General features: G+C 44.0%; 1 protein-coding gene across 2 annotated transcripts in view; it reads left to right on the forward strand.

The window, feature by feature from the left end:
* The window catches only part of FNDC3B (fibronectin type III domain containing 3B), a 443,125-nt gene that overhangs the window by 277,642 nt on the left and 140,778 nt on the right, over positions 1–24,705 (forward strand). For both annotated transcript variants that reach the window (XM_040349376.1, XM_040349377.1), the window contains 3 exons: positions 14,146–14,204; positions 21,391–21,548; positions 21,984–22,043. In XM_040349376.1, the coding sequence (XP_040205310.1) occupies positions 14,146–14,204; positions 21,391–21,548; positions 21,984–22,043 (277 nt within the window). The remainder of the gene's footprint in view (positions 1–14,145; positions 14,205–21,390; positions 21,549–21,983; positions 22,044–24,705) is intronic.

The raw sequence follows: 24,705 nt of genomic DNA on the forward strand, positions 1-24,705 counted from the left end.
CATGCCACTAGCGGGCCCCATCAGAGTTGCCAGCCTCAGTTAAACCAGGGACAGTATGTAAAAATCATTTATTTTTTTTAATCCCAAGATTATAGCTGCCCCACCTCTCCAGTACCTTTTCAGTGTGTGTGTGTGTGTACTGTGTATATGTGTGTCTGTGTGTGTATACTGTGTATGTATACTGTATGTGTGTGTGTGTGTATTCTATGTGTGTGTGTATTCTATGTGTGTATACTGTGTATGTATGTGTGTATTCTATGTGTGTATACTGTATGTGTGTGTGTATACTGTGTGGTCCCATAATCTATTGCCTGGGAGCTCCATAATCTCCTATTGCCCGGAGGCCCCATGAGTTGTCAGTCCGCCCCTGTGCAGTACTTTAAAGCGGTGGTTCACCCTAAATAACAAGTTTCTACCATTAAATCCAGCATACTAGCGTCAGCTAAAGTATGCCTTTATTTAAATTTTTTTGGCGCCGTACTCACAGTTTAATCCCGTAGTGAAGTTTCAGACTCCCCGCGTGGAATGGGCGTTCCTATGCAGAGGGAAGATGATTGACGGCCGGCTATGGCGCGTCACGCTTCCCCAAAATAGCCAGAGTAGGTCTCGGCTCTTCACGGCGCTATACGGCGCCTGCGCACAGACTAGGAGCTGACTGGGCATGCGCCGTGAAGAGCCAAGTCCTATTTCGGCTATTTTCGGAAAGCGTGACGCGCCATAGCCGGCCGTCAATCATCTTCCCTCTGCATAGGAACGCCCATTCCCCGCGGGGAGTCTGAGACTTCACTACGGGATTAAACTGTGAGTACGGCACCAAAAAATAAAATAAAGGCATACTGTAGCTCGCGCTAGTATGCTTGATGGTTTTAGGGTGAACCCCCGCTTTAAATACACATCAGTCCCTGACAACTTACAGTGTAACCCACACAGGGAGGGCATGCAAACTCCATGCAGGTAATGTCCTGACCAGAATTTAAGCCAAGGACCATGCAGAAGTTCTGATCAGTAAGCCACTGTGCTGAGATCTCCATTATCTTTACCTTTACATTTTAGTAATTTGACGCTGATATACAGTAACTGAATGCACTTACTGTGATAAGGTTCACACACACACACAGTTTAAACACTTTTATCTGGGACTGTGTCCCAAAGATTCAAAACGAAATTGGTATTTTGCAGTTTTGTGAGATGGACATATTCCAATACACCCACTTGTGTTTGTTTCGCAGCCAGGCAATTATTTGCCTTGAAAATCTACTTATCAGTCGGTTTTGTAACCCATCAAGTTTGGAAATCAGCTGAAGCTCACAGATTTATTTTCTGATTGGTTTCTTTTTTACGTATACTGTATACTGTTCTTTTGAATGACACAATATATTAACAAGAATTATAGTTCCATCTAGTGGTCAACTTCTAGTATGTACCAAAGTTTTAAAAAGGAGCCGTCTCCACAACTAGCACAGTATTGCCTCCTTAAAATGGTAAAGAAAAATGAAGATGGATGGGACAATGCTGTTAGACTGTGATGTAATTGTAGTATTTCTGTAATTAATGGTAAACCAACACAGACATCTCTTGTGTCCTAGTTTATAGGCGCCCTTAACATGTGCGTACATTTTTGTAGGGCCTTGTTTTATTTGCGGCCTGTATGTTTTATGTGTTCTTGATATTTGAAAAATTAAAGCTAGCCTTTAGGCAGACCACTAAATAAATAGTTTAAATACTCATATACTGCATAAACTGTGTTATCTGCTAAAGGACTTGTAGTTGTGCCAGACAACACAGCTAGGAGGCTGTTAGCATTAAGGCCCCTTTCACACTGGGGCGGGTGACGCGGTGGTGGTATAGTGCCGCTAAAAATTCTGTCGTAATTGCCGCGGGATTCGGCCGCTAGCAGTGCGGTATTAACCCCCGCTAGCGGCCGATTACCGCGGTTTCCCATTGCTTTAAATGGGAAGGAGCGGTGAAGGAGCGGTATACATACCTCTCCTCTCACCACTCCAAAGATGCTGCTTGCAGGAGATTTTTTTCTCTCCTGCCAGCGCATCGCCTCAGTGTGAAAGCCCTCGGGCTTTCACATTGAGAATGCTGTGCAGGAGTTTTTCAGGCGGTATAGCAGCGCTATTTTTAGCGCTGTACCGCCTGAAAAACTCCTCAGTGTGAAAGGGGTCTTAGGTATACAGTGGTCTCCTCCCCTGCAGATCAGATTATTAAGGAATAGTAACACACTGATAAACTCGCTCTTCTCTCCCCTGCAGTCAATATGAACCTGTCAGGACACACAGCACAGCCTGGATAACTAATGGTCTTAGTGCTGCTCAGCAAAGGATGGCTAGAGGCTGATGTCATGCTTATGGTAGTTCTATGTAGAATACATATAAGGCCCCTTTCACACTGGGGCGTTTTTCGAGTGTTATTCGAGCATTATTTGAGCGAAGCCTCATCTGCATTCCCAATGTGCTGGTTAAGTACCGCTAAGGCCTCGTACACACGACCGAGTTTCTCGGAAAAAAACAGCAAGAAACGTGCTGTTTTTTTTTTTTGCCGAGGAAACCGGTCGTGTGTACATTTTTCGAGGAGGAAACTGTCGAGGAACTCGACGAGCCAAAAAGAGAGCATGTTCGCTTTTTCCTCAACGGGAATGGAGAAAATTGGCTTCTCGAGTTCCTCGACAGCCTAACAAGGAACTCGACGAGCAAAACGATGTGTTTCGCCCGTCGAGTTCCTCGGTCGTGTGAATGAGGCTTCAGACCCTAAAGTTTTAGGGCGTTTTTGCAGTGCCTCAGTGTGAAAGGGTAAGGCGTGTTTACAGCGCTTTCAATTAATTTCAATGGAGAGGGGCGTTTTTGGAGCGTTTTTTTTTCCAGCGCCCAAAAGCTGCTCCAAAGATGCTGCTTGCAGGACTTTTCTCAACGCCCCGCCAGTGCAACGCCTCAGTGTGAAAGGGCAAGACGTTTTTACAGCACTTTAAATTCATTTCAATGGAGAGGGGTGTTTTTGGAGCGTTTTTTACAGCGCCCAAAAGCTGCTCCAAAGATGCTGCTTGCAAGACTCAGTGTGAAAGGGTTAATTGAGATGCATGGAGAGCGTTTTATGAGCATTTTAATAGCACTATTTTTAACGCTAAAACGCTGTAAAAACGCTTCAGTGTGAAAGGGGTCTAAAGGAATGTTGTTTTTTTATGGCTGCTTTTGTCCATGTGAACATTCACCTTATCTATTTTTAAACAGGAGCAGAAGGCATATTTCAATGGGGAAATATTCTAATGCTGACAATTATCTAAGGGAGAGAGATTTTCTCTCACTTCCTGTTGTGTCCTGGCTGCTTTAGATACACGTTTAATATTTCTAGATATCTACACATAGTTCAGCTTGAATTTAGATCTCATGCCAAGGATTGTGTTTGAGTATCTGCTAGGCCTCGTACACACGACCGAGTTTCTCTGCAAAAACCAGCAAGAAACTTGCTGGGAGATATTTTTTTGCCGAGGAAACCGGTCGTGTGTACATTTTCGTCGGGGAAACTGTCGAGAAACTCGACGAGCCAAAAATAAAGCATGTTCTCTATTTCCTTGACGTGAATGGAGAAAATTGGCTTGCCGAGTTTCAAGACGGCTTCACAAGGAACTCGACGAGGAACTCGATGTGTTTGGCTTTTAAAACCAGCACCTCAACTTCCCTTTATGGTGAAGTTCCGCTTTAAATACCAATCCACACTCACAAAGGGGGTTAGTTACTAAAACTGGAAAGTGTAAAATCTGGTGCAGCTCTGCATAGAAACCAATCAGCTTCCATTTTTTTTGTCAAGGCTTAATTGAACTAGTTAGAAGCTGATTGGCTGCCATCCACAGCTGCACCAGATTTGGAGTGCTCCAGCTTTAGTAAATCCCCCCAAAGTCTTCTCCAGCCAAGCAAGACCAGCCTCTGATGGACAAATTTGTCTATCAGTGGTGACAAAGCAACATGAGGGTGACAAAGATGCTCAGAATTCAGAAGTGGTGTGATAGCATTGTCACCCCATCATGGGAAGTTGGCAGAATTATTGGGTATGCAATAGTGAGATTACAGTTTATTATTATTATTATTATTATTATTATCATACAGGATTTATATAGCGCCAACAGTTTGCGCAGCGCTTAACAAAATGAAGGCAGACATTACAGTTACATTACAATTTGGTACAAGAGGAATCAGAGAGCCCTGCTCATTTAATGTTTCACAACATATTTTTCGATTGTAAGCTCTGATGCCGCGTACACACGATAGGTTAAACCGATGAGAATGGTCTAATGGACCGTTTTCATCGGTCAAAGCCGATCGTGTGTTGGCGCCATCGGTTATTTAACCATCGGTTAAAAAAAAGCAAACTTGCTTTAAATTTAACCATTGGTTAAAAATCCACGCATGCTCAAAATCAAGTCTACGTATGCTTGGAAGCATTGAACTTGTTTTTTTTCAGCACGTCGTTGTGTTTTACGTCACCGCATTCTGACACGATCGTTTTTTTAACCGATGGTGTGTAGGCGCGACGGACCATCAGTCAGCTTCATCGGTTAACCGATGAAAACGGTCCATCGGTCCGTTCTCATCGGATGGACTGATCGTGTGTACGCGGCATAAGGAGCAGGGCCTTCTGATTCCTCCTGTATTGATTTGTATTGTAACTGTACTGTTTTCCCTAATAAAGTGCTGCGTAAACTGTTGGCGCTATATAAATCATGTATTATTTGATATGTTGGCTCTAGTTCCCTACTTTATCTCCATCCTTCACACTTGTTTCAGGTCACCTTTTACAGTCACCATTGGCCAATACACTTTCTTTACCTTGCCCTGTAGGTCTAAACATGAGTGATCTCCCGAATACTGAAGCCTCGTACACACAACCGAGGAACTCGATGGGCGAAACACATCGTTTTCCTCGTCGAGTTCCTTGTTAGGCTGTCGAGAAACTCGACAAGGCAAGTTTCTCCATTCCCGTCGAGGAAATAGAGAACTTGCTCTCTTTTTGGCTCGTCGAGTTTCTCGACAGTTTCCTTGACAAAAATGTACACACGACCGGTTTCCTCGGCAAAAAAATATCTCCCAGCAAGTTTCTTGCTGTTTTTTGCCGAGAAACTCGGTCGTGTGTACGAGGCTTTACTGTCCTGCTCCACTCTATGGTGATTTGTAGAATACTAAGGGATGTTTTACTTCTTAGCAGAGGGAAAAAATCCGGCCAACTGATTTTGAAAGACTTTTTGGCATATGGGATTGTTTGTGGATAAGTAATTGAGAAAAGGTTTGGTGCATGGAAAATATTAGCAGGCTGAAACCCAAACATGCTATATTCTTGTGTTTGTTAGAGAAAAAAAAAAAAAAAGATAAAAGCGAAACCATCACAATTATGGGGTTAAAGCTATTATTTTCTCCCCACTCGAAAGAAAATAATTTACAACAGTTTCCTGTAAAACACCCTACCCAGATGCAAGAAGGCCTCACAGTACTGTGACATCAATATTGTGGATATCTCACAGTGGGAAATATCAGAACGCTGAAAGTTACTTTTTTTTACATGTGACCTATGTTTGTTACAATGTAAAATGTATCACTGTTCTACACAAGACCAGATGATCAGGTATGAAAGTCATAGTCCTATCTCTCTATGTTAGATTCAATGCAATGCTGTATCCTGCCTAGGCCAACAAGGCCCAGGCCTAGGGCAGCACTTTGCAGGGGTGCAGCACGGACAGTGTCTCCGCTGGCTTGCGCTACACTGTTAGGCAAATTAGTTTAGCGCCCTCATAAATCGGCCGCACTGCTTCCAGTATGTGGGCGGTTGGCTTTCTGCAACTGTGGGGGGGGGGGGGGGGGGTTGCTTCAAATTTTTTACCATCCTTGTCCCATTGCAGAGATTTCCCTTCACTTCCTGTCCCATAGCCAAACAGGAAGTGAGAGGAAATCTATGCAAATTAAGGGAATCCATTGCCCCCCAGGCCATCAGAACTAAAAATTTCAGGATGGGTCTTAAACCGCAAGGGGTGTGGCCTTGACAGGAAGGGGTGGGTCATATTTAAATTAGGGGGTGCACAAGTTTAGTCAGGCCTAGGGCAGCACAAAACCTTAATACATCCCTGAGTTACAGCTGCTGCATCTGCTATTACTACAACTACTAATTATTATTATTATTATTACTAATTGCTAATAATAATATAGTATTAACAAAAGAAACAACTTAAACTTGCATATTTACATTTGTAAATACTGCTATTTAATACGCATTTTTCTAGTTTCATGCAAGTAAAAGCACAATAAAGTGAATAGAAACATTTAGAAATCTTGCCCATAGGATAAATTAAATCTCTTGTTTTAATTAGATACAGTACGAAACACATGTATCGTTTGCTTTTTGGCTAAGACAATTTCTGATCTGGAATGTAGGTTTTATTATTTGGTCTTGACTGACCCCTAATGGACAAGTAATATATTGCTTCTCACAAAATAAAGAAAATAATAATAATTTTTCAGCATTGAAATTCCTAGTTTTTACTTTTACTCATGTCTTACATACAGCTTTTATTTTTTTTATTTTTTTATGTATAATTATAATATATTATTTAAAAAAAAAAATTCATTTGTTTTACTTACTTAACCACTTCCATACCAGGTACTTACGCAGCTTCCCGCCCAAGCCAATTTTCAGCTTTCAGCACTGTTGCACTTTGAATGGCAATTGCGCGGTCATGCTACACTGTACCCAAACAAAATTGGCGTCCTTTTTTCCCCACAAATAGAGCTTTCTTTTGGTGGTATTCGATCACCTCTGCGATTTTTTTTTTTGCGCAACAACTAAAAAAAGGCTGAAAATTTGGAAAAAAAATTACGTTTTTATTTTTTTCTGTTAATTTTTTTGTAAATAAGTTTTCTCTTTCAATTACGGGCACTGATATGGCGGCACTAATGGGCACCGATGAGATGGCACTGATGGACATCGATGAGGTAGTACTGACGGGCACAGATGAGGTGGCACTGATTGGCGGCGCTGGTATGCGACACTGATGGGCACACATAGGCGGCACTGATGGGCACACATAGGCGGCACTGATGGGCACACATAGGCGGCACTGATGGGCACACATAGGCGGCACTGATGGGCACTCATGGGCGGCACTGGGCACTCATAGGCAGCACAGATGGGCACTCATGGGCGGCACTGATGGATACTTATGGGTGGCACAGATGGGCACTGATAGGTGGGCACTGGGCATGGATGGGCACTGTGGGGTGGCACTGATGGACACTGGGGTGGCACTGATGGACACTGGGGTGGCGCTGATGGACACTGGGGTGGCGCTGATGGACACTGGGGTGGCAGCACTGATTTTTGCCAGGTTGCCAGTCAGTGCCCATTTGTGGGCACTGACCGGCATCTTTTTTCTTTATGCTTTTTTTTTTTTTTTTTTTTTTCAGACTTTTTTTTTTTTTTCTGGCATTTTTTTTTTTTTGCCCACCCTGGTGCTCCAGGGTGGGCATCCCTGGTGGTCCAGTGTGGCGATCCGAGGGGGGGCTGCGCTGATAAACAATCAGCACTAACCCCCCCTGTCAGGAGAGCCGCCGATCGGCTATCCTCTACTCGCGTCTGTCAGACGCGAGTGAGGAAGAGCCATCGACGGCTCTTCCTGTTTACATCGTGATCAGCCGTGGTTGGACACGGCTGATCACGTGGTAAAGAGTCTCCGCCGGAGGCTCTTTACCGAGATCCGAGATGCAGGGTGTCAGACTGACACCCCGCATCACCGATCGCCGCGATGCGCGCTCCCCACGGGCGCGCGCGGCATGAAATCCTGCAGGACGTTCTAGAACGTCCTGTCAGGATTTCATAACCACTTCCCGGACGTAAATCGGCCATAGGCCGGGCGGGAAGTGGTTAAACTAGCTAAAATTATGATATGTAATTCTGTTCAGGACATTTTCTAATTTAAACACTTCTGGCAGACAGCACAGTTCTGCTTGACCTACTTTCCTTCAGGCTAGGTTCACACTGCTGCGAATTAAAAATCGCGGTAAAATCGTAGTAAAGTAGTACAGGAACTACTTTTTGAAATCGGTGCAGCGCCGCAGATGCAGCGTCACACTGATTAGGACAGTGCCATTGCCGACAATTGCCGTCAAATGCCGCCGATTTGAGATGCGATTTGACATGTCAAATCGCATCTCAAATCGTTCCAAATCGTACCCAGTGTGAACCAGGGCTCACTGCTTGAAAGCAACACAGCTTGGCTGGGGCTGTATTTGAATAGTAAATATACAGCAACTCACTGATGAGGACATAGCTGTGCTCTATCCACCAGTCCCCAAGCTCCAATTGTTAAATTCATAACCCTGTGCATTATAAGGAAGTCCGATTTGCTCATGGTGTTGGCCTTTCCTCTTCCAGTAATGTATATGGGAGTACAGAGGCTAGTACAAAACAGAATAAGGAACTGTTTTAAAACACAGATTGTATTTGGATGTACAGACATTTTAAATGAATACATAATTGTATGAAATGTATTTTATGTCTGACTTGCTTTAAAGTGCATTTATTTTTTTAGTTTTAGATAAAGCAGGATATTGCTAAACTCTGCTGGGGGGATTTCTCTTAATTTCCTGTCCTGGAGAGACAACAGAAAATGAGAGTAAATTTCTCCAAAGTTAACAAAAGTGGAACTTTATTTAAAAAAATGCCAGCAGAAGGTATTTATTTGCAAAAAATATGGGGGAACTCATTAAGAGTGTCTTAGACACCCATACAAATTCCATCGGGCCACTACACCAAAATTGTCAGTGCTTGCCTGAATTAGACACAGGTAGGAAACGATTGCCAGAAAAGTGACTTTATTGCTTTGAATTACCCTGAATATGTATTTTCTGCAAACAGTCCCTATTATTTGCCTGTTAGCAAATACCTGTAGGCTGTACACATACAACTTAGTATACAATCTCAGCATACCTTGGTGCCTTGGAATTTACCCCCTGGTTCATGTGCAAAGAGTTATGTTGTCCCACGCCAGCCAATTAGGATGGACAAAGATGCAAAACCCAGAATAGGACTAGGTGATGAAGTTGTTAACAGTAACGAGGGAGCTTGTGGACTTTGATTCACTGGAGGGGAGATAAGCACTGCATATTTCAGTTCTACTTTAAAGCGGAGTTCCACCCATTTGGCATGTAATTTATTTTTTTGGGGGGGGGGAGGGGGTGGGTGCTTAGTTTTGAGTGGGACTTCCCATCCCACTTCCTGCTTCCGCCTACGGACCGCCTAGGCGACTCCTCCTTTCCCCCTAGGCAGCCCCACCCTCTCAGCAATCTTCTGGGACACATGCCAGGTCCCAGAAGATTGCTTGTCCACTGGGAGAGTGCAGCACAACTTGCGCATGCGCAGTGCACAGCGCAACTCATGCATGCACAGTGCGCGCCCGGCCATGAAGCCGCAAGCTGTCACGGCCGGGTGCCCACAGTTTCAATGGAGGCACGGAGGGGAGAAGGGAGAGAGGAGTGGGGCATCCCTGGACCATGGAACAGGTAATTGTTTGTTTATTAAAAGTCAGCAGCTAAACTTTTTGTAACTGCTGACTTTTAATAAACAAAAAAAGCCTGGAACTCCACTTTAAAGAGTTGTGGCCCTGCTGCAGTGTAACAGCTGGACAGGCAGTACGTCACTGAGCAGGCTAGTGCATCAGCTCTCCCCCCAGCCTTCCGCAGTGCTGCTTAATGGAGTCACCCGGGTTCAGACCACACCCCCATAGCAACACTACTGACCCCACTAACTATTTCCCTCCCTTCCTTCACTAAATACTTACCTGAGCTTATTAGCGACTCAGTGATGTGCCTGGCTACAGTATTTTCTCCCCTCTCTTACTCTTCTCACAGGGACTCAGGCAGCAATGATAGCCATTGGCTCCTGTCAGTCCAATCCTATAAGCAGAGAGAGGTGGGTGTGGCTGAGTTGCACTGTCTGTGTCAATAGACCTGATCGAGCCCACAGGTGTGTCACAATAGGAAGTGGCTTCCTATGGTGGCACACCAAGAAGAGGAGGAGCCAGGAGCACCGACGGGGGACCCCAGAAGAAAAGGATTGGGGCTACTCTGTGCAAAACCCTTACACAGAGCAGGTAAGTATAACATGTTTGTTATTTTAGGGGAAAAATTGAGTATTTACAATCACTTTAAGTATTTATGTTGTTCGTGCTTTCATTGTGTTACGTTCAAGGGTGTTAGGTTAACAGAATGTTTTTTTCGCTAATATTGGAATATTAATAATTCATGTTAAGACATGCTTTAAAACTTTCTTTAACTAGTTTTACCTAGTCCTTTGTAGAAAGCACCCAAATTTGTGAAACTTTCTTCAAAAAACATTAACATATTGCTAATACAAGTTTATTTATATAATTTGTATTTGGCTGCAGCAGCTGTTGCAATAGTAGTGGTATACATGATTAGAAATTGGCCATTTTTGGTGACCTGTGTACTTCTGTCTGTCTGGAATCATGAGATTTTTAGCAAAGAGGCATGATTAGATTGGCAGCTGCATATACTGTCACTTTAAGTCATCACTAATGTTTCATACCAAAAGAATAAGAAATACATGATACAACAACACAGGGATAACACAACTTGAATTGCAACTGGAAAAGGGCCACTTTTAGCGACTCACAGAGGGGTTGGTTTACTAAAACTGGAGAGTGCAAAATCTGGTACAGCCCTGCATGATAGCCAATCAGCTTCTAATTTAGCTTGTTCAATTAAGCTTTGACAAAAGACCCTGATAGCTTATTGTCTTTTATATGCAGGGCTGCAACAGATTTTGCACTCTCCAGTTTTAGTAAACCAACCCCTCTGTGAGTTACTAAAAGTGGCCCTTTTTCCAGTTGCAATTCAAGTTATGTTGTCCCTATGTTGTTGTATCATGTATTTCTTATTATTTTTTTATGAAACATTAGTGATGACTTAAAGTGACTCTAAATGTTCAATCATTTGTTGCGCTACCCCCGGAGGAGCCGCTGGTTATAGATTGGGATGGCGTGTTACCTCTATGTGCGTCTAGGGGTAGATAGATGAGAGCAGCAATAATGGAATGTCCAAGCAGCAGGTGTCTTTCTTGTGCTTTCATTCTTGCCCAACACGGCAAACAGTAAACTTGAGGTAGATAGGCAAAAGATAAATAAGGAGGAGAATTTGCAGATTCAGGCCTAACAACGACGGAAACAATCCTGCTTCCAGCGACACTCCAGCCGGGGTGGGTATAGTGTACCTGGACAGGCCTCTCACAACGACCTGGCAGCCAGAGTATCACTCGGAACCTTGAGAAGACACAAGTCTCTGCCACAGACTTGGTAGGAATGAAATTTAGAGTGGAACCTCTGCCACAGGCCCTTCTCTAGAATGTAGATAGTGAAGTAAATCTTACTTAGTAATATCGGTGCTTGAATCCCCCTCAGGTATATCTTGTTTTGGGTCACCGACTGACAGATGGCTGACATCCAACCTCTCAGTGTTCGGTCACCCTGATCCCTGATGAATTGTCGAGGCCCTGTTGGATCGCCAGCCTCTCTTGGCTCTCCTCAGGCTCACTCCTCACCGAACAGCTATCTCGCTTGGGATCTCTCCTCAGAACTTGGGGACCCAGTCGATCACTGGGGCCCCGCCATAGCTTCAGTTGTCCCAGGCCAATATGGTCCTGGAACCAAGAACACCGCATAGCACGTGCGCCCCGGCCTGGTAGGCCATATCGCCGGGGCCCGTGATGTGTGGTCACCCTGAAGGTGGGCGCCACACGTGGAACAAGAAACCCGCCTAATGGCGTCCGCTCAAGAAGTAACCTCCTCCAGCATGCCTCGCGAGGGAAAACCCCTCCTGATTGGCTGCTGGCAAGAGGCACTCCAGCCTGAACTCCACTGCCGCCACCTGCCGCCCCGGGGTGGAAAAGCACCTTAGGAACACAGAATGAACAGACAGTACAGCCCAGCTAGAACAGAGGCCTAATTTGAACAAATCACTTGGATGAGAGTTAACTAACTCTCTCATCCCCCTCTAAATTTAGAATAGCACCTGGACTGAAAGTACACAGGCGTACACATTGTTCTCCTAAAATATCAAACATTTCATACTTACCTGCTCTGTGTAATGTTTTTTCACCAAGCAGCCTCAATCTTCCTCTTCTGGGGTCCCCAGACAGTCCTCCTGGCTCCTCCTCTTCTCGGTGTGCCACCATAGGAAGCCACTTCCTAAGGTGGCACAACTGTAGGCTCGGTCCCAAGCCATGCTGTCTACGTCTATGACAGCCACTGGAGCCATTGACATTTTGTAAAACTTTGCTCTCCCTCTAGATTGTAAGTACTCACAAGCAGGGTCCTCCTTAGCCTCTTGTCTTAAATTGTATTGTAACTGTACTATCTCCATTGATTCTGTAATGTGCTGTGTAAATGGGTGCTGCTATGTAAATCCTGTATAATAATATACGCAACCTCATGAAATAGCATTTCATAACAACTTCTAGCATGTAATTTTGCATAATATGTGTGACCAGTGGTGGCGAGTGCTTAAAACTATTTGGCGGGTGCGCAAATAAACAGAAAAAATTCTGAAAAAAAAAAAACATCAATTGGAGCCACTGTGCCATCTAAGGCAGCCACTGTGCCCATCAATTGCAGCCACTGTCTCCATCAAATACAGCCACTGTGCCCATCAAATGCAGCCACTATGCCCATCAAATGCTACCACTGTGCCCATCAAATGCTGTCACTGTGCCCAGCAAATGCTGTCACAGTGCCATTGAACGCTGCCACTGTGCCCATTAAATGCTGCCACTGTGCCCTTAAAAGCTGCCACTGTGCCATCAAATGCTGCCACTGTGCCATCAAATTCTGCCACTGTGCCATCAAATGCTGCTACTGTGTCCCCTCCACCCACTCGCCGTCTGCCCGCCACTTATCCTGTCTCGGTAGGGCAGCGGGTGATGGCGGCAAGGTGTGTCCTCCATGCGTCTCCTCCCATCCTCTTCTTCCCTCAGGTGTGCAATCACAGCGCCTGACATTTCAGCCAATCAGGTGACGGGTAACAGACCGTAGCACCTGATTGGCATTGAGGTGGTTCTTTGTTAGAAAAGCGAATATTCATTTGCTTTTCTAACACACCTGGGTGGACTGCGAGCGCCAAGCATAGCTCGCAGGTCACCTTTTTTGACACCTATTAGAGCCTAATCGGGTGCTTCAAAAACACCCCTGCCGCTGTAAAAGGGGCTGGGCACCTGAATAGGGGGTGGCAGCGGCGGCCATGGATAGATTCATGCTATGCATGAATCTATGCTGAATGAATCTATGCTGAATGAATCTATGCTATGCATGAATCTATCTATTGGTCATAGAGGGGGTGGTCAGAGAGAGGGGGCAGCGCCCGTGCGCCCTTATAGAAACACCACCACTGTGTGTGACCGAACATAAAAACATCAAAGTCCAAAGTAAAGTTCTAATCAATGTGAAACCCATTTCTTTCAGGTTCTTGTTGCTGTCTGCATCCGCATTAGAGAGATTTCTCTTCATTTCCAATTCTGGTCACACACAAAGTATTGCTTTGGGCTGACCTTTTTCTTTCTTTTGAGATTTGTTGTAATAAATAGTATTGTAACCACAAAATACAGTGTACCATCAATAAGGGATTCCATGATGAATGACAAGGTTTCTTTCAAAAACCATACATAAACTGCGTTCTGTTCTGCCTGGACTAACAAGTCCTGGTTTAATAGCTTGTACTGGAATGGTGAGGGACTCCGTATTTTAGAGAGGATTTTTCTGTTTTATATTGTACATGTTCTATTGTATACCGACCTCCCCATGCCCACCCTGATAGCCATCTCTGTAGAAATGGCTTGGGGAGTGATACATTTTTCAATGTGCTGTTGAGGTGTAATAGAAGTTTCCTGCTTGTCTATTTTGTTCACAATGACGGAACATGGATTTCTGGATGCCAGCTCCTTGATGCAAAAGTGTTGTGTATTTATAGCATGAGAAACAGTGTTTTTAAATAGCTTACCTCTCTAGCAGTATATAACACCATGTATAGTAATTCAGAATGAATGTAATGTACAAGAATTGTGGCGTGGGTTACTGACTAAAACTCTTTTCTGTTGCAGAATATGAACCAGAAGTAAAGAAGTTACATGAGGTGCTTTCAGGAATTGAGAAGTTAACGGTAAGTCTTCCTAATCAATGTATATTTTGTTAACTAAATGTATTACTAAATGTATTCTCCTACTTGTACAATTATTTTATCAATTCAAAAAGTGAACCTCCGCTTTTCGGAACCCTCCCCCCCTCCGGTGTCACATTTGGCACCTTTCAGGGGGGAGGGGGTGCAGATACCTGTATAATAGACCCACGTAATTTTTATTTTTATCGGTACTGCGACCTTATGGCGGACACTTCGGACACTTTTGACACATTTTTGGGACCATTGGCATTTTTATAGCGATCAGTGCTATAATGCATTGATTACTATAAAAATGCCACTGGCCGGGAAGGGGTTAACACTAGGGGGCGGGGAAGGGGTTAATTATGTTCCCTAGGTGTGTTCTAACTGAAAGGGGGTGGGACTGACTAGGGGAAATGACAGATCGCTGTTCATACATTTTATGAACAGCGAACAGTCATTTCCCCCCCTGACAGGACCGGGAGCTGTGTGTTTACACACACAGCTTCCGGTTCTCGCTCTGTAACAAGCGATCGCGGGTGCCCGGCGGTGATCGTGACCGCCGGGTACGCGCGTTGGGACCAGGGCCGAGCGCGCGCCGGCTGCATAGCGAGATGATGTATAGCTACATGATCTCACGCAGCCGAGCCGACCTGCCGCCGTATAACTGCGGCGGCTGGTCGGCAAGTAAGTAACAAAGCTTAGCGTGCTTTGCACATGCACAGTGGGTAACCGGCTGTGAAGGTGCAAGGCTTCGCTGCTGGCTTCCCTTACCCAAAATGGCGGTGGCTGCACCTGAGAGCTGATTGAAAAATCGACTTAGGGTGAAGACACCCTTGGATTCGTGGACAGGTAAGTGTCCTAATATTAAATATCAGCAGCTACAGTATTTGTATTTTTTCTGACGGAGCCTGGAGCTCCTCTTTAAGTGCAGCCTTCCTCATCCAGGTTTGCGTGGAACTCTAGGGTTTCCTCAGAGGTTCTTAGGGGTTTCTTGAGTAATGAACAGTGGTGGACTGATGTTCCTTTTACACTGAACATCAACTAAGACCCCATACACACTATTAGATTTTCTGCAGATTTTTGTCTTCAGATTTACCAAAACCATATAATATGAGGTCAAACCTTAAAGCCTCACACAATCGGATTTCCATCGGACAAATCTGTGGAATTTTGTCCGAAGGGTGTTGGCCGTGAACTTGTTCTGTATACATCAACAAAGGCCTGGGGAATGCCCAGAAAAAAACAAGCTTACTTACCGACCAGCTCGCAGACAACCAATTAACCTGTCTAACAGTATGCGTTAAAAACAGGGGTTTTGTCCGCACGCATTTGCAAACGCATGCGTTAGCCACAGAGCCACGTCACCCTGTAATCTGTGGTCCTAACACTAAACTATGAGTGTCCCCACAATGGAGGCACATGCATTCTGATGGATAGATGAGGACAGGTGGACTAAAGGGGAGCCACCCCTCCTTAAAGGTACAGGAGGACACCAAACACCCAGCATTTAGCACAATGGCTGCAAAGGTGCTGGTGCGCTGCTGGACCAATACGCACACCACAGGTGAAACAGACTTGTCCACCGCCTTCATCTATAGATGGCCATCACAGTAAGCAGCATTGGAAGGCTGAAACAGATATCAACAAAGGCCTGGGGAATGCCCCGAAAAAAAACAAGCTTACTTACCGACCAGCTCGCAGACAACCAATTAACCTGTATGTAAAGTGCTTATAATACGCGCCCTTCCTTCAGATAAAACACTGCTCAGCGCACAGGAGGTAGCAATAAAGATATGTGATACCCAGGAGAAATGGACAAATGGATACAGATATAAGCAGCCGCTTAAAAAAGAAATAGTTCAAAAAGACAGTAAACGTGAATGAATGCAATTGACTCAAAAGTCCAAACAGTTCAATGTGTACTGTAGCAGCGCTAGGTAATCATAACGTGAGTTCTGACTATAGTACTATGAAAACATAGGTATCCAATAATCATAGTACTATAGTCAGAACTCACGTTATGATTACCTAGCGCTGCTACAGTACACATTGAACTGTTTGGACTTTTGAGTCAATTGCATTCATTCACGTTTACTGTCTTTTTGAACCAATTAACCTGTCTAACAGTATGCGTTAAAACAGGAGTTTTGTCCGCACACATTTGAAAATGCATGCGTGAGCCACGTCGCGGCACCCTGGAGTCTGTGGTCCTAACACTAAACTATGAGTGTTCCCACAATGGAGGCACATGCATTCTGATGGATAGATGAGGTATGTTCTGCATACAGATGGCAAAACTTTGTCAGCCAACAAATACTAAACTATGTGTTTTTTCAGCTCTTTAGCGCCACCCTTTGAGCATCTTCTGCTAATGTTGTCTTATGGTTAGCATTGCTCCCGACCATGCGTGTTTGTACTTTGCATTTTTTTGCGACGGACAATGACCCCAAACACACCTCCAGGCTGTGTAAGGGCTATTTGACCAAGAAGGAGAGTGATAGGGTGCTGCGCCAGGTGACTACCTCTTGAAGCTCATCAAGAGAATGCCAAGAGTGTGCCAAGCAGTAATCAAAGCAAAAGGTGGCTACTTTGAAGAAGCTAGAATATGAAATATATTTTCAGTTGTTTCACACTTTTTTGTTATGTAAAATTCCACATGTGTTAATTCATAGTTTTGATGCCTTCAGTGTGAATCTACAATTTTCATAGTCATGAAAATAAAGAAAACTCTTTGAATGAGAAGGTGTGTCCAAACTTTTGGTCTCTAATGTATGTTGTGAGATTTGTCACTAACACCTGGGCATTTTGAAATCACGGGCAGAATCGTGGCAAATCTGCCTGCGATTCAAAATGCCCAGGTGTAAATGCAGCCTCAGTGGGCATTTTTTAACTGACATCCAATGTAAAGGTCACTTCTACAGTGACCACTAATGTAAGATGGAACCTATGCACTGGCAGTCAATATGAGGGTCAGTCAATATACAGTCAGTGTAGGGAGGCACTACACTGATCACCAATGTAAACATGCACTTCTCCACTGATCACCAATATCAGGGTCACTTCTTCATTGATCACCAATGTAAGGAGGCACTCCTCCACTGACCTTCAATGTAAGGCCTTGTACACACGACCGAGGAACTCGTCGGAAAACACACTTCCTTCTCCTCGACGAGTTCCTTGTTAGACTTGTCGAGAAACTTGACAAGCTTTCTTTGCATACACACTGTCAAGACCAAATCTCTTCGTTCTCAAACGCGGTGACGTAGAACACATACAACGGCAGGGGAAGTTCGATTCCACTGGCACAACCCTTGGGGCTGCTTTTGCTAATCTCATGTTACTGCGTGTTAAGTAAAAGTTTGGTAAGAGACAAGTTGCACTTTTCAGACTGTTACAGCGTGACAAATGTGCTATCTCCATTACAAACGCTACTTTTACCGAAGGCACGCTCCCATCTCATACTTTATTCTGAGCATGCGCGGGTTTCTTAACATACACACGAACGTGTTTCTCGTTGAAAACCAGCCTGACGAGGAACACGACGAGGAAATTGAGACTCCCGTCGAGGAAAAAGAAAACTTGTTCTCTTTTTTCCTCGTCAAGTTCCTCGACAGTTTTCTCGATGAAAAGCATACACACGACAGTTTTCCTCGGCAAAAAAGCTCTGCCACCAAGTTTCTTGATGGATTCTGTCGAGGAAACCGGTCGTATGTACGAGGCCTAAGAGGAGATTCTCCAGTGATTTCCAATGCAAGGGGATACTTCTCTATTGACCACTAATGTTAGTGTCACTTCTCCGTGGCCTGCCAGTCTGAAGGCCCGTACACACGATCGGATATTCCGACAACAATTGTCCGACGGACGTGTTTTGTCGGACAATCCGACCGTCTGTATGCTCCATCGGACAATTGTTACAAAAAAAATGTAGTAGCGCTGAATAAAATGGAATGAAGGCCTTCAAAGGACAGAAGGCTATGTGAAAGAACAATGTCAATCAAAATAGTGTGGTACACATGAGTGAAGACAATTATTAATAGTCCAAGTGAAAATCAGGTTTGGAGCGTGACACCCCAATGTGAATCAGAAGAGTGAAGTCTGGCTCCAATATAGAAAATACGACTTGCTGACCCTTACCACAAAGAAAGATTCTAGCGGACCTAGTCAAGCTGAAATCACTGGGTATGCTGAAGTAGACCTTGTCTGTATATACAGTCCCTCCAGGGGTCACCAATCGATCAATGAAGCAACCAGAAAAGAAAAAAACTCATATAGTGTAAATCCGTGTATGATGAACACATAAGTGCATCCCCCAGTGACTGGCAACAGACAGTGTGAACATGAAAAAACCACCACCAGTACACACACTGACCCTTACCAGAGCCTATGATCCATCAGGATCAGTCAGAGCATAGGGGATATACACAGTAGGCAGCAGTGGAACGTCTCAGCCAATGGTGGAACGGGAGATGCGGCAGGTCCGATATGTGAGAGGAGGAAAGAAAACTCACATAGCGTAATATCGTAAAAATATTTAATAAAAAAAGGGTAGTAACACTTCCAATTGGATAAAAAATAACAGCAGAGTATGAGAAAAGCCGGCCGGCGTGTCAGAACGGATCCTCAGATTGCGGTGACGTCAGCACATCGCCTCCCAACGTTTCGTCTGCTCTAGACGTGGTCACGGGAATGACGTGGTTGTCGGAATCTCCTACATTGAGATAGTTGTTCACGGATCACATATCTCAACAGGGACTGAATTCCGCTTTGTCAGGAGAATATCTGCAATTTGATTGGTAAACAATAAGTATCATAACATTTACAAAATGTACAAAGTTTATTAAATCAAGAATCAAGGTAATATACATAAAAAGGGAGGGGGAAAAGAAAGCAACCCAAGTCCATCCAGATCACAAACGCCACCAGGGTTCCCCTGCGGCAACTAAGGGGGACGTGCCAACAATGGAAGTATATCTAAGTTGAATAGTGATAATTTGTAGGTGGATATATAAACTACACTCAGAGACAGATGAGTAAAGGGAGAAAAGGGGAAAAGGTACAGAGAAGGGGGAAGAAAAGGGAGAGGGGAAAAGGGAGGGATAAGGGGGGAAATAGAAAAGAATAAAGGAAATAAGGGGAATGGATAGAAAAGGAGAAGGGAAAAAAAGGCCACTTGACGAGCGCGCATTCGTGCGACTAGTTTGCGTGTGCGCTGTGCAGGAGATCTGACCTGGTGGCATGTGCTTGCGTCGCCGTGTTGGGGTATCCTTAAGCAGCTAGTCTGCTTGAGAGTGCCATGGATGTGGGTTCCAGGGTCTGTGCATTGCTAGCTGTCCACCAGTAAGTACTTTTCTTTTGCATACCATCACCATGCTTCGCTATGCGGAGCCAGGTCTGTTGTTCTGACCAATTTTCTGGTATCTTTCTACATTTTAGGATATACAAGCTGGGTCACTGTGTGGTTCTCTTCTGTTGACCACCACCCCTACTGATTTTCTTGCAGTACTAAGGCATCCCTGCTGGGTTTTGGTTGTCATGCATTGAGACCCTCTTCCCCCTCCCTGTACCCGCTCCTGTTTTGGGGGATCGGTTGGGGACTGATTTCCCAGTTTCCCCATATATGACAATGTTATTTACGTTGCAAATCAACCGTTTTTTTAAACCTCCCATATAAATGCTAAGAATTTGTAACTACAATTGATTTAATGGGCTATAAAAATAAAGAGTCTGGAAGTAATTGTTATGCAAGGTTTGGCTTTGCATGCAAACAGTATGTCAAAGCTAATTAAATTTTTGAGTAAATCTTTGTCTACGTTCGTTTCTGCTATGGAGATGAAGACTTCAGTTTAGCTGGCTTCTTATTAGGTGAGTTCCCTATTGCCTCTTTATTAATTATTCATGTTTTCATAATCACCACATTAATGTTCTTAAGATGAACAGCCAGCTCTTGACTGTGAAAGACCAAGGCTTTCCTATTATTCTATTTATATTTTCAATTCCGAATCAAGAGCCCAGAAAAAAGGCAGAATGTAATTTGCATGACTTTTAGATGGACTTAATCATCTTATGGCGCACTGTTTTTCAACGAAGGCATCTTTCTGGCATTTTGCAGCTTTTAGGAAAGTCTGCAATGGTCAAATACTCCCAGGAACTGGAGGGACGGTCAGCAGGGAGAGAGATACCACTTTACACTATAGTACTACTGGTTTAGCGTGAATGTGTTCCATTCAGATTGGCTCTGGAATATGTATGGTTCTGACAACTGCATTGTTTGAATCCCTTTTGATAAAAAAAATAGGTCTTTTTATACATTTTCAGTAGTTGGTCATTTACGTTGCAGTTAGATTCTGGCTAAACACCTTGCACTTGTGAACATTCATTTGGCTGTACCCACTTCTATTATTTTATTTCAATCACTGCATATTTTCGAATCAGTCTGCTATTGCTATTAATACAATTTGCGCCACATATTGTTCCAAAGGCATAACCTCCCAGTTAGGCCCTGTACACACGATAGAATCCATCCGCTGAAAAATACCAGCAAATGGGTTTCAGCGGATAGATCCTATGGTGTGTACACTCCAGCGGATCTGTTTCCGCGGATATTTCTCCCCTGGGATGGATTCCAGCAGATCGAATATTTGCTGACATGCCAAACAAATCCATCTGCTGGAATCCATCCCAACGGATGGATCCGCTGGTCTGTATAGACTCACCGGATCCATCCGTCCGAAGGGATCCCCCGCATGCGTCGTAATGATTCGACGCATGCATGGAATTCCTTATATGACAGCGTCGCGCACGTCGCCGCGCCATAATCGCGGCGACGGCGCGACACATCATCGCCAGAGGATTTCGGCGCAGATTTCAATGCGATGGTGAGTACACTCCATCACATTAAAATCTGCTGAAATCCTCGAGAGGATTTATCCGCGGAAACGGTCCGCTGGACCGTATCCGCGGATAAATCCTCCCGTGTGTATGGGGCCTAAGGCTAGTCTAAACCAAAGGATTCCTATTTGTAATAGCTCTAAAAATAAAAAGCATCTTTATGGTTGTTAAGCCAGAGTCTTTTCTACTTTCTCCATAAGTGTAGGGCAGTGCACAGACAGTTGGCATAATATGGCTTTTGTACATTTTATCAAATGGAAATGGAAGGAGCAGTTACTTTATTTTACCTTTTTTTCAGGTTTCTAACATTCAATCAAGAACAGCTTTAGTGACATGGTCCCCTGTCAATGGCTATCCAAATGGAGAGAAATCCAGTAATGGCCTCACATATTCTTGTAGTTACGAGGTTGCATTATCGGACAAAGGGAGAGATGCAAAGTACAAGATTATTTACAGGTAAAACCTTCCACTGCGAAACATATGTTAGGTAACCGTTATATTGGCGATGCCTTCTATCAATAAAGGTAGTAAAGAGCACATATCACATGCTGTGCATGCATTGAACTTCCCCTGCAGGTCATTAGCTGACAACTATAGTTTGTTTGCTGTGCATAGTGTTCATTTAAGACGTTGTAAAGTATACTTAAATGTCATTAAAGGCTGTGCGTTATATATCTGGCTTTAAATCTCATAAAAGTGTTATTTTTTGTACTTGTTATAAATGTGTTACATGTATTAGGAAAGTTTTCAAGTCCTGACTAGGCAGATGGATGAGCTTTACTCCCTTACTTTGTCTGTTATATTGATGATAATGTTAGAGTGTAGGGCAGACACCCATATTAGCTTCCACCTTTTTATTGCTTTCTTTTGATATGTAATTTGTTCTTGCAGTGGAGAAGAATTAGAATGTCATTTGAAAGACCTCAGGCCGGCAACAGATTACCATGTCAGGTGAGTTATAGGCTTCTGGCTTTGGGGCTAGAAAAACAAAACTCTGTGATATAAAGTGCAACATACTGTTAAATACCAATCTACACTACTGTAATAAAGAAAAGGGATCAAACCATGTTTCTGCAAATATCCAGGTGGCAAAACCCCTACAGCAGAGCTTGGGGTGCTGTCCCTAAAAAGAAGGAAAGAAAGGGTTGGGACTTTAAATGAGATGCGTGTTGATGCAAACAGTATGTATAAGTAAATAAATAAAGTAGTATAGCGTAATAACCAGGCTCAAACTTACCAACTAAATTGCAAGCCGAATTCAACTGTCTAACTTAGTATGTTAAAAGCAGAGAATTGGTTGCACACATTTGCAAATATATGGATAAGCCACAGGCCGCTTACAAGGCTCTCTGCATTCCTGTGGTCCTAACTAAACTTTTCTAGTTTCCTCAGTAGAGGCATACAAGTGCTAATGAGTAGATGGAGAGCAGGTGACTAGGGATGTGTGTCACCAGCCAGCCTCCATCTAAAATAGGTGTAGCAATAAAAAGGGGACCCTTTGAGAACAGAAAAACGGCAGCTGTCTTTGCTAGTCAACTTTTTGGCTGGTTTCAAAGTATTGCGAATTGTTCAGAGTCTCCACATTCAATTCGCAATAGCAGGAGATTTTGATTAGCTCTCTATGGAGCCGGTTCACATATCTATGCTGTGATTCTGGTGCATATTTGCACAGGAGCTCTGTGCGTATTTTGGTCAGTTTCAGGTTAGAATTCATCCCAAAATTCCGCCTGAAATCAGACCTGAAACGGTAAACGAGGACGCACCGGACTCCCGCTGTGAGCCGCATGCGAAGATAGTGTGAACCCAGCCTTAAAGTTGCAGGGGCCATGACTGTTATCCTGATCCCTAGTTCCAAGGCTAAGGCCCTGTACACACGGTCAGACCGAACCGATGAGAATGAACCGAAGTTCAGTTTCATCGGACCAAACCAACTGTGTGTATAGGCCATCGGTCTGTTTTCCTTCGGTCCAAAAGTTTAAAACATGCTTCAAAACCAACTGATGGACCGCTGCCCGATCGGACCAAACCAATGGTTAGTACAGAAAAGCATCGGTTCAAAACCCGCGCATGCTCAGAATCAAGTCGACACATGCTTGGAAGCATTGAACTTCGTTTTATTCAGCACGTCGTGTGTTTGACGTCACCGCGTTCTGACCCGATCGGATTTTGGACTGACGGTGTGTACACATATCAGGCCGTACGGCCACTTCAGAGGTGAACCGATGAAAACGGTCCGACGGACCAGTCACATCGGTTTAGTACGACTGTGTGTACAAGGCCTGAGTGGGTGGGTGATCTAAAGCAAGTATGTAGGATGCTGTGTCAGGCTTATATGACTTCACTGGCTTCATGCTTGGTCAAGGTCAACAACCCTTCAGGTAGTGAAGCCAGGTTTGGAAGTACAGCTCGAAAAAACACACTTTAAAAGCAGGTTAATAATGGCAGCCCCATATTTCTTTACAAACAAGTTAACTTTGTTTACAAAAATAGTGGTCAAGATCCCTTTGGAAGTAAATTCTTTGTACTTGGTATACCCCAGTATAATAACAGTTTCTAACCTCCTATTCTCAGAGGTTTCTTTTTTTTCTCCTTTTTTTTAAAAGAAAAGGGAGACTTAAACCATGGTCGTGAAACTGTTAAGCCCTGTACACACGATCAGAATTTCCGATGGAATAAGTCAGACTGACTTTTTCCATCAGAAATTCCGACCGTGTGTATGCACCATCGGATTTTTTCCATCGGAAATTCCGAGGAATTCCGTCGGAGTTTAGATAGAGAACATATTCTCTTTTAGTCCGATGGAATTCTGTCGGAATTCCGATGTGATTTTGGCCGGTCAAAAGTCCAACCGTGTGTACGGGGCTTTATACTCACCTCTAAGGCCGCTTACACACGGTCGATCCATCCCATGAGAATGGTCCGACGGACCATTTTCATCGGTTCACCGCTGAAGCAGACCGATGGTCTGATGTGCGTACACACCATCAGTTCAAAAACCGATCGGATCAGAACGTGGTGACGTAAAACACACGACGTCCTGAAAAAAACGAAGTTCAATGCTTCCAAGCATGCGTCGACTTGATTCTGGGCATGCGCGGGTTTTGAACCGATGCTTTTGTGTACTAACCATCAGTTTTGACCGATAATCAGCCGTCCATCGGTTCGATTTTAAAGCAAGTTCTCTACTTTTTGTCCGAAGGACAACAGATCGATGGGCCGTACACACGGTCGGTTTGGACCGATGAAACTGGACTTCAGGCCGTTTTCATCGGTTTGGACCAACCGTGTGTACGCGGCCTGACACTTTCGTAGTTTGGCCCAGCCTCTGTCCCTTGTGCTGGACAGCATGGTCTACATGTGGCAAAATGTCTAAATAAAATCACATGAAATATAAGCAAAAATAAATATATATAGTATTGTTATAAAAAAAAATTATATTTTTTTCAATGGTGGTTGCAAGCCACCCCAAATGGGATAAGTGACCCTTGTCTTAAATTAAAATTTAGAAGATCCTCCAGAGTAACGTAGAGTCTTTGATGGTCCTGATATTGGTTACTTGGAAACAGGTAAACTCCGCAGGTTTTTTTATTATGCTATTTCCTTATTGTCAAGA

This window comes from Rana temporaria, chromosome 4 (assembly GCF_905171775.1).
Source record: "Rana temporaria chromosome 4, aRanTem1.1, whole genome shotgun sequence".
In the NCBI taxonomy this organism is placed as follows: Eukaryota; Metazoa; Chordata; class Amphibia; order Anura; family Ranidae; genus Rana; species Rana temporaria.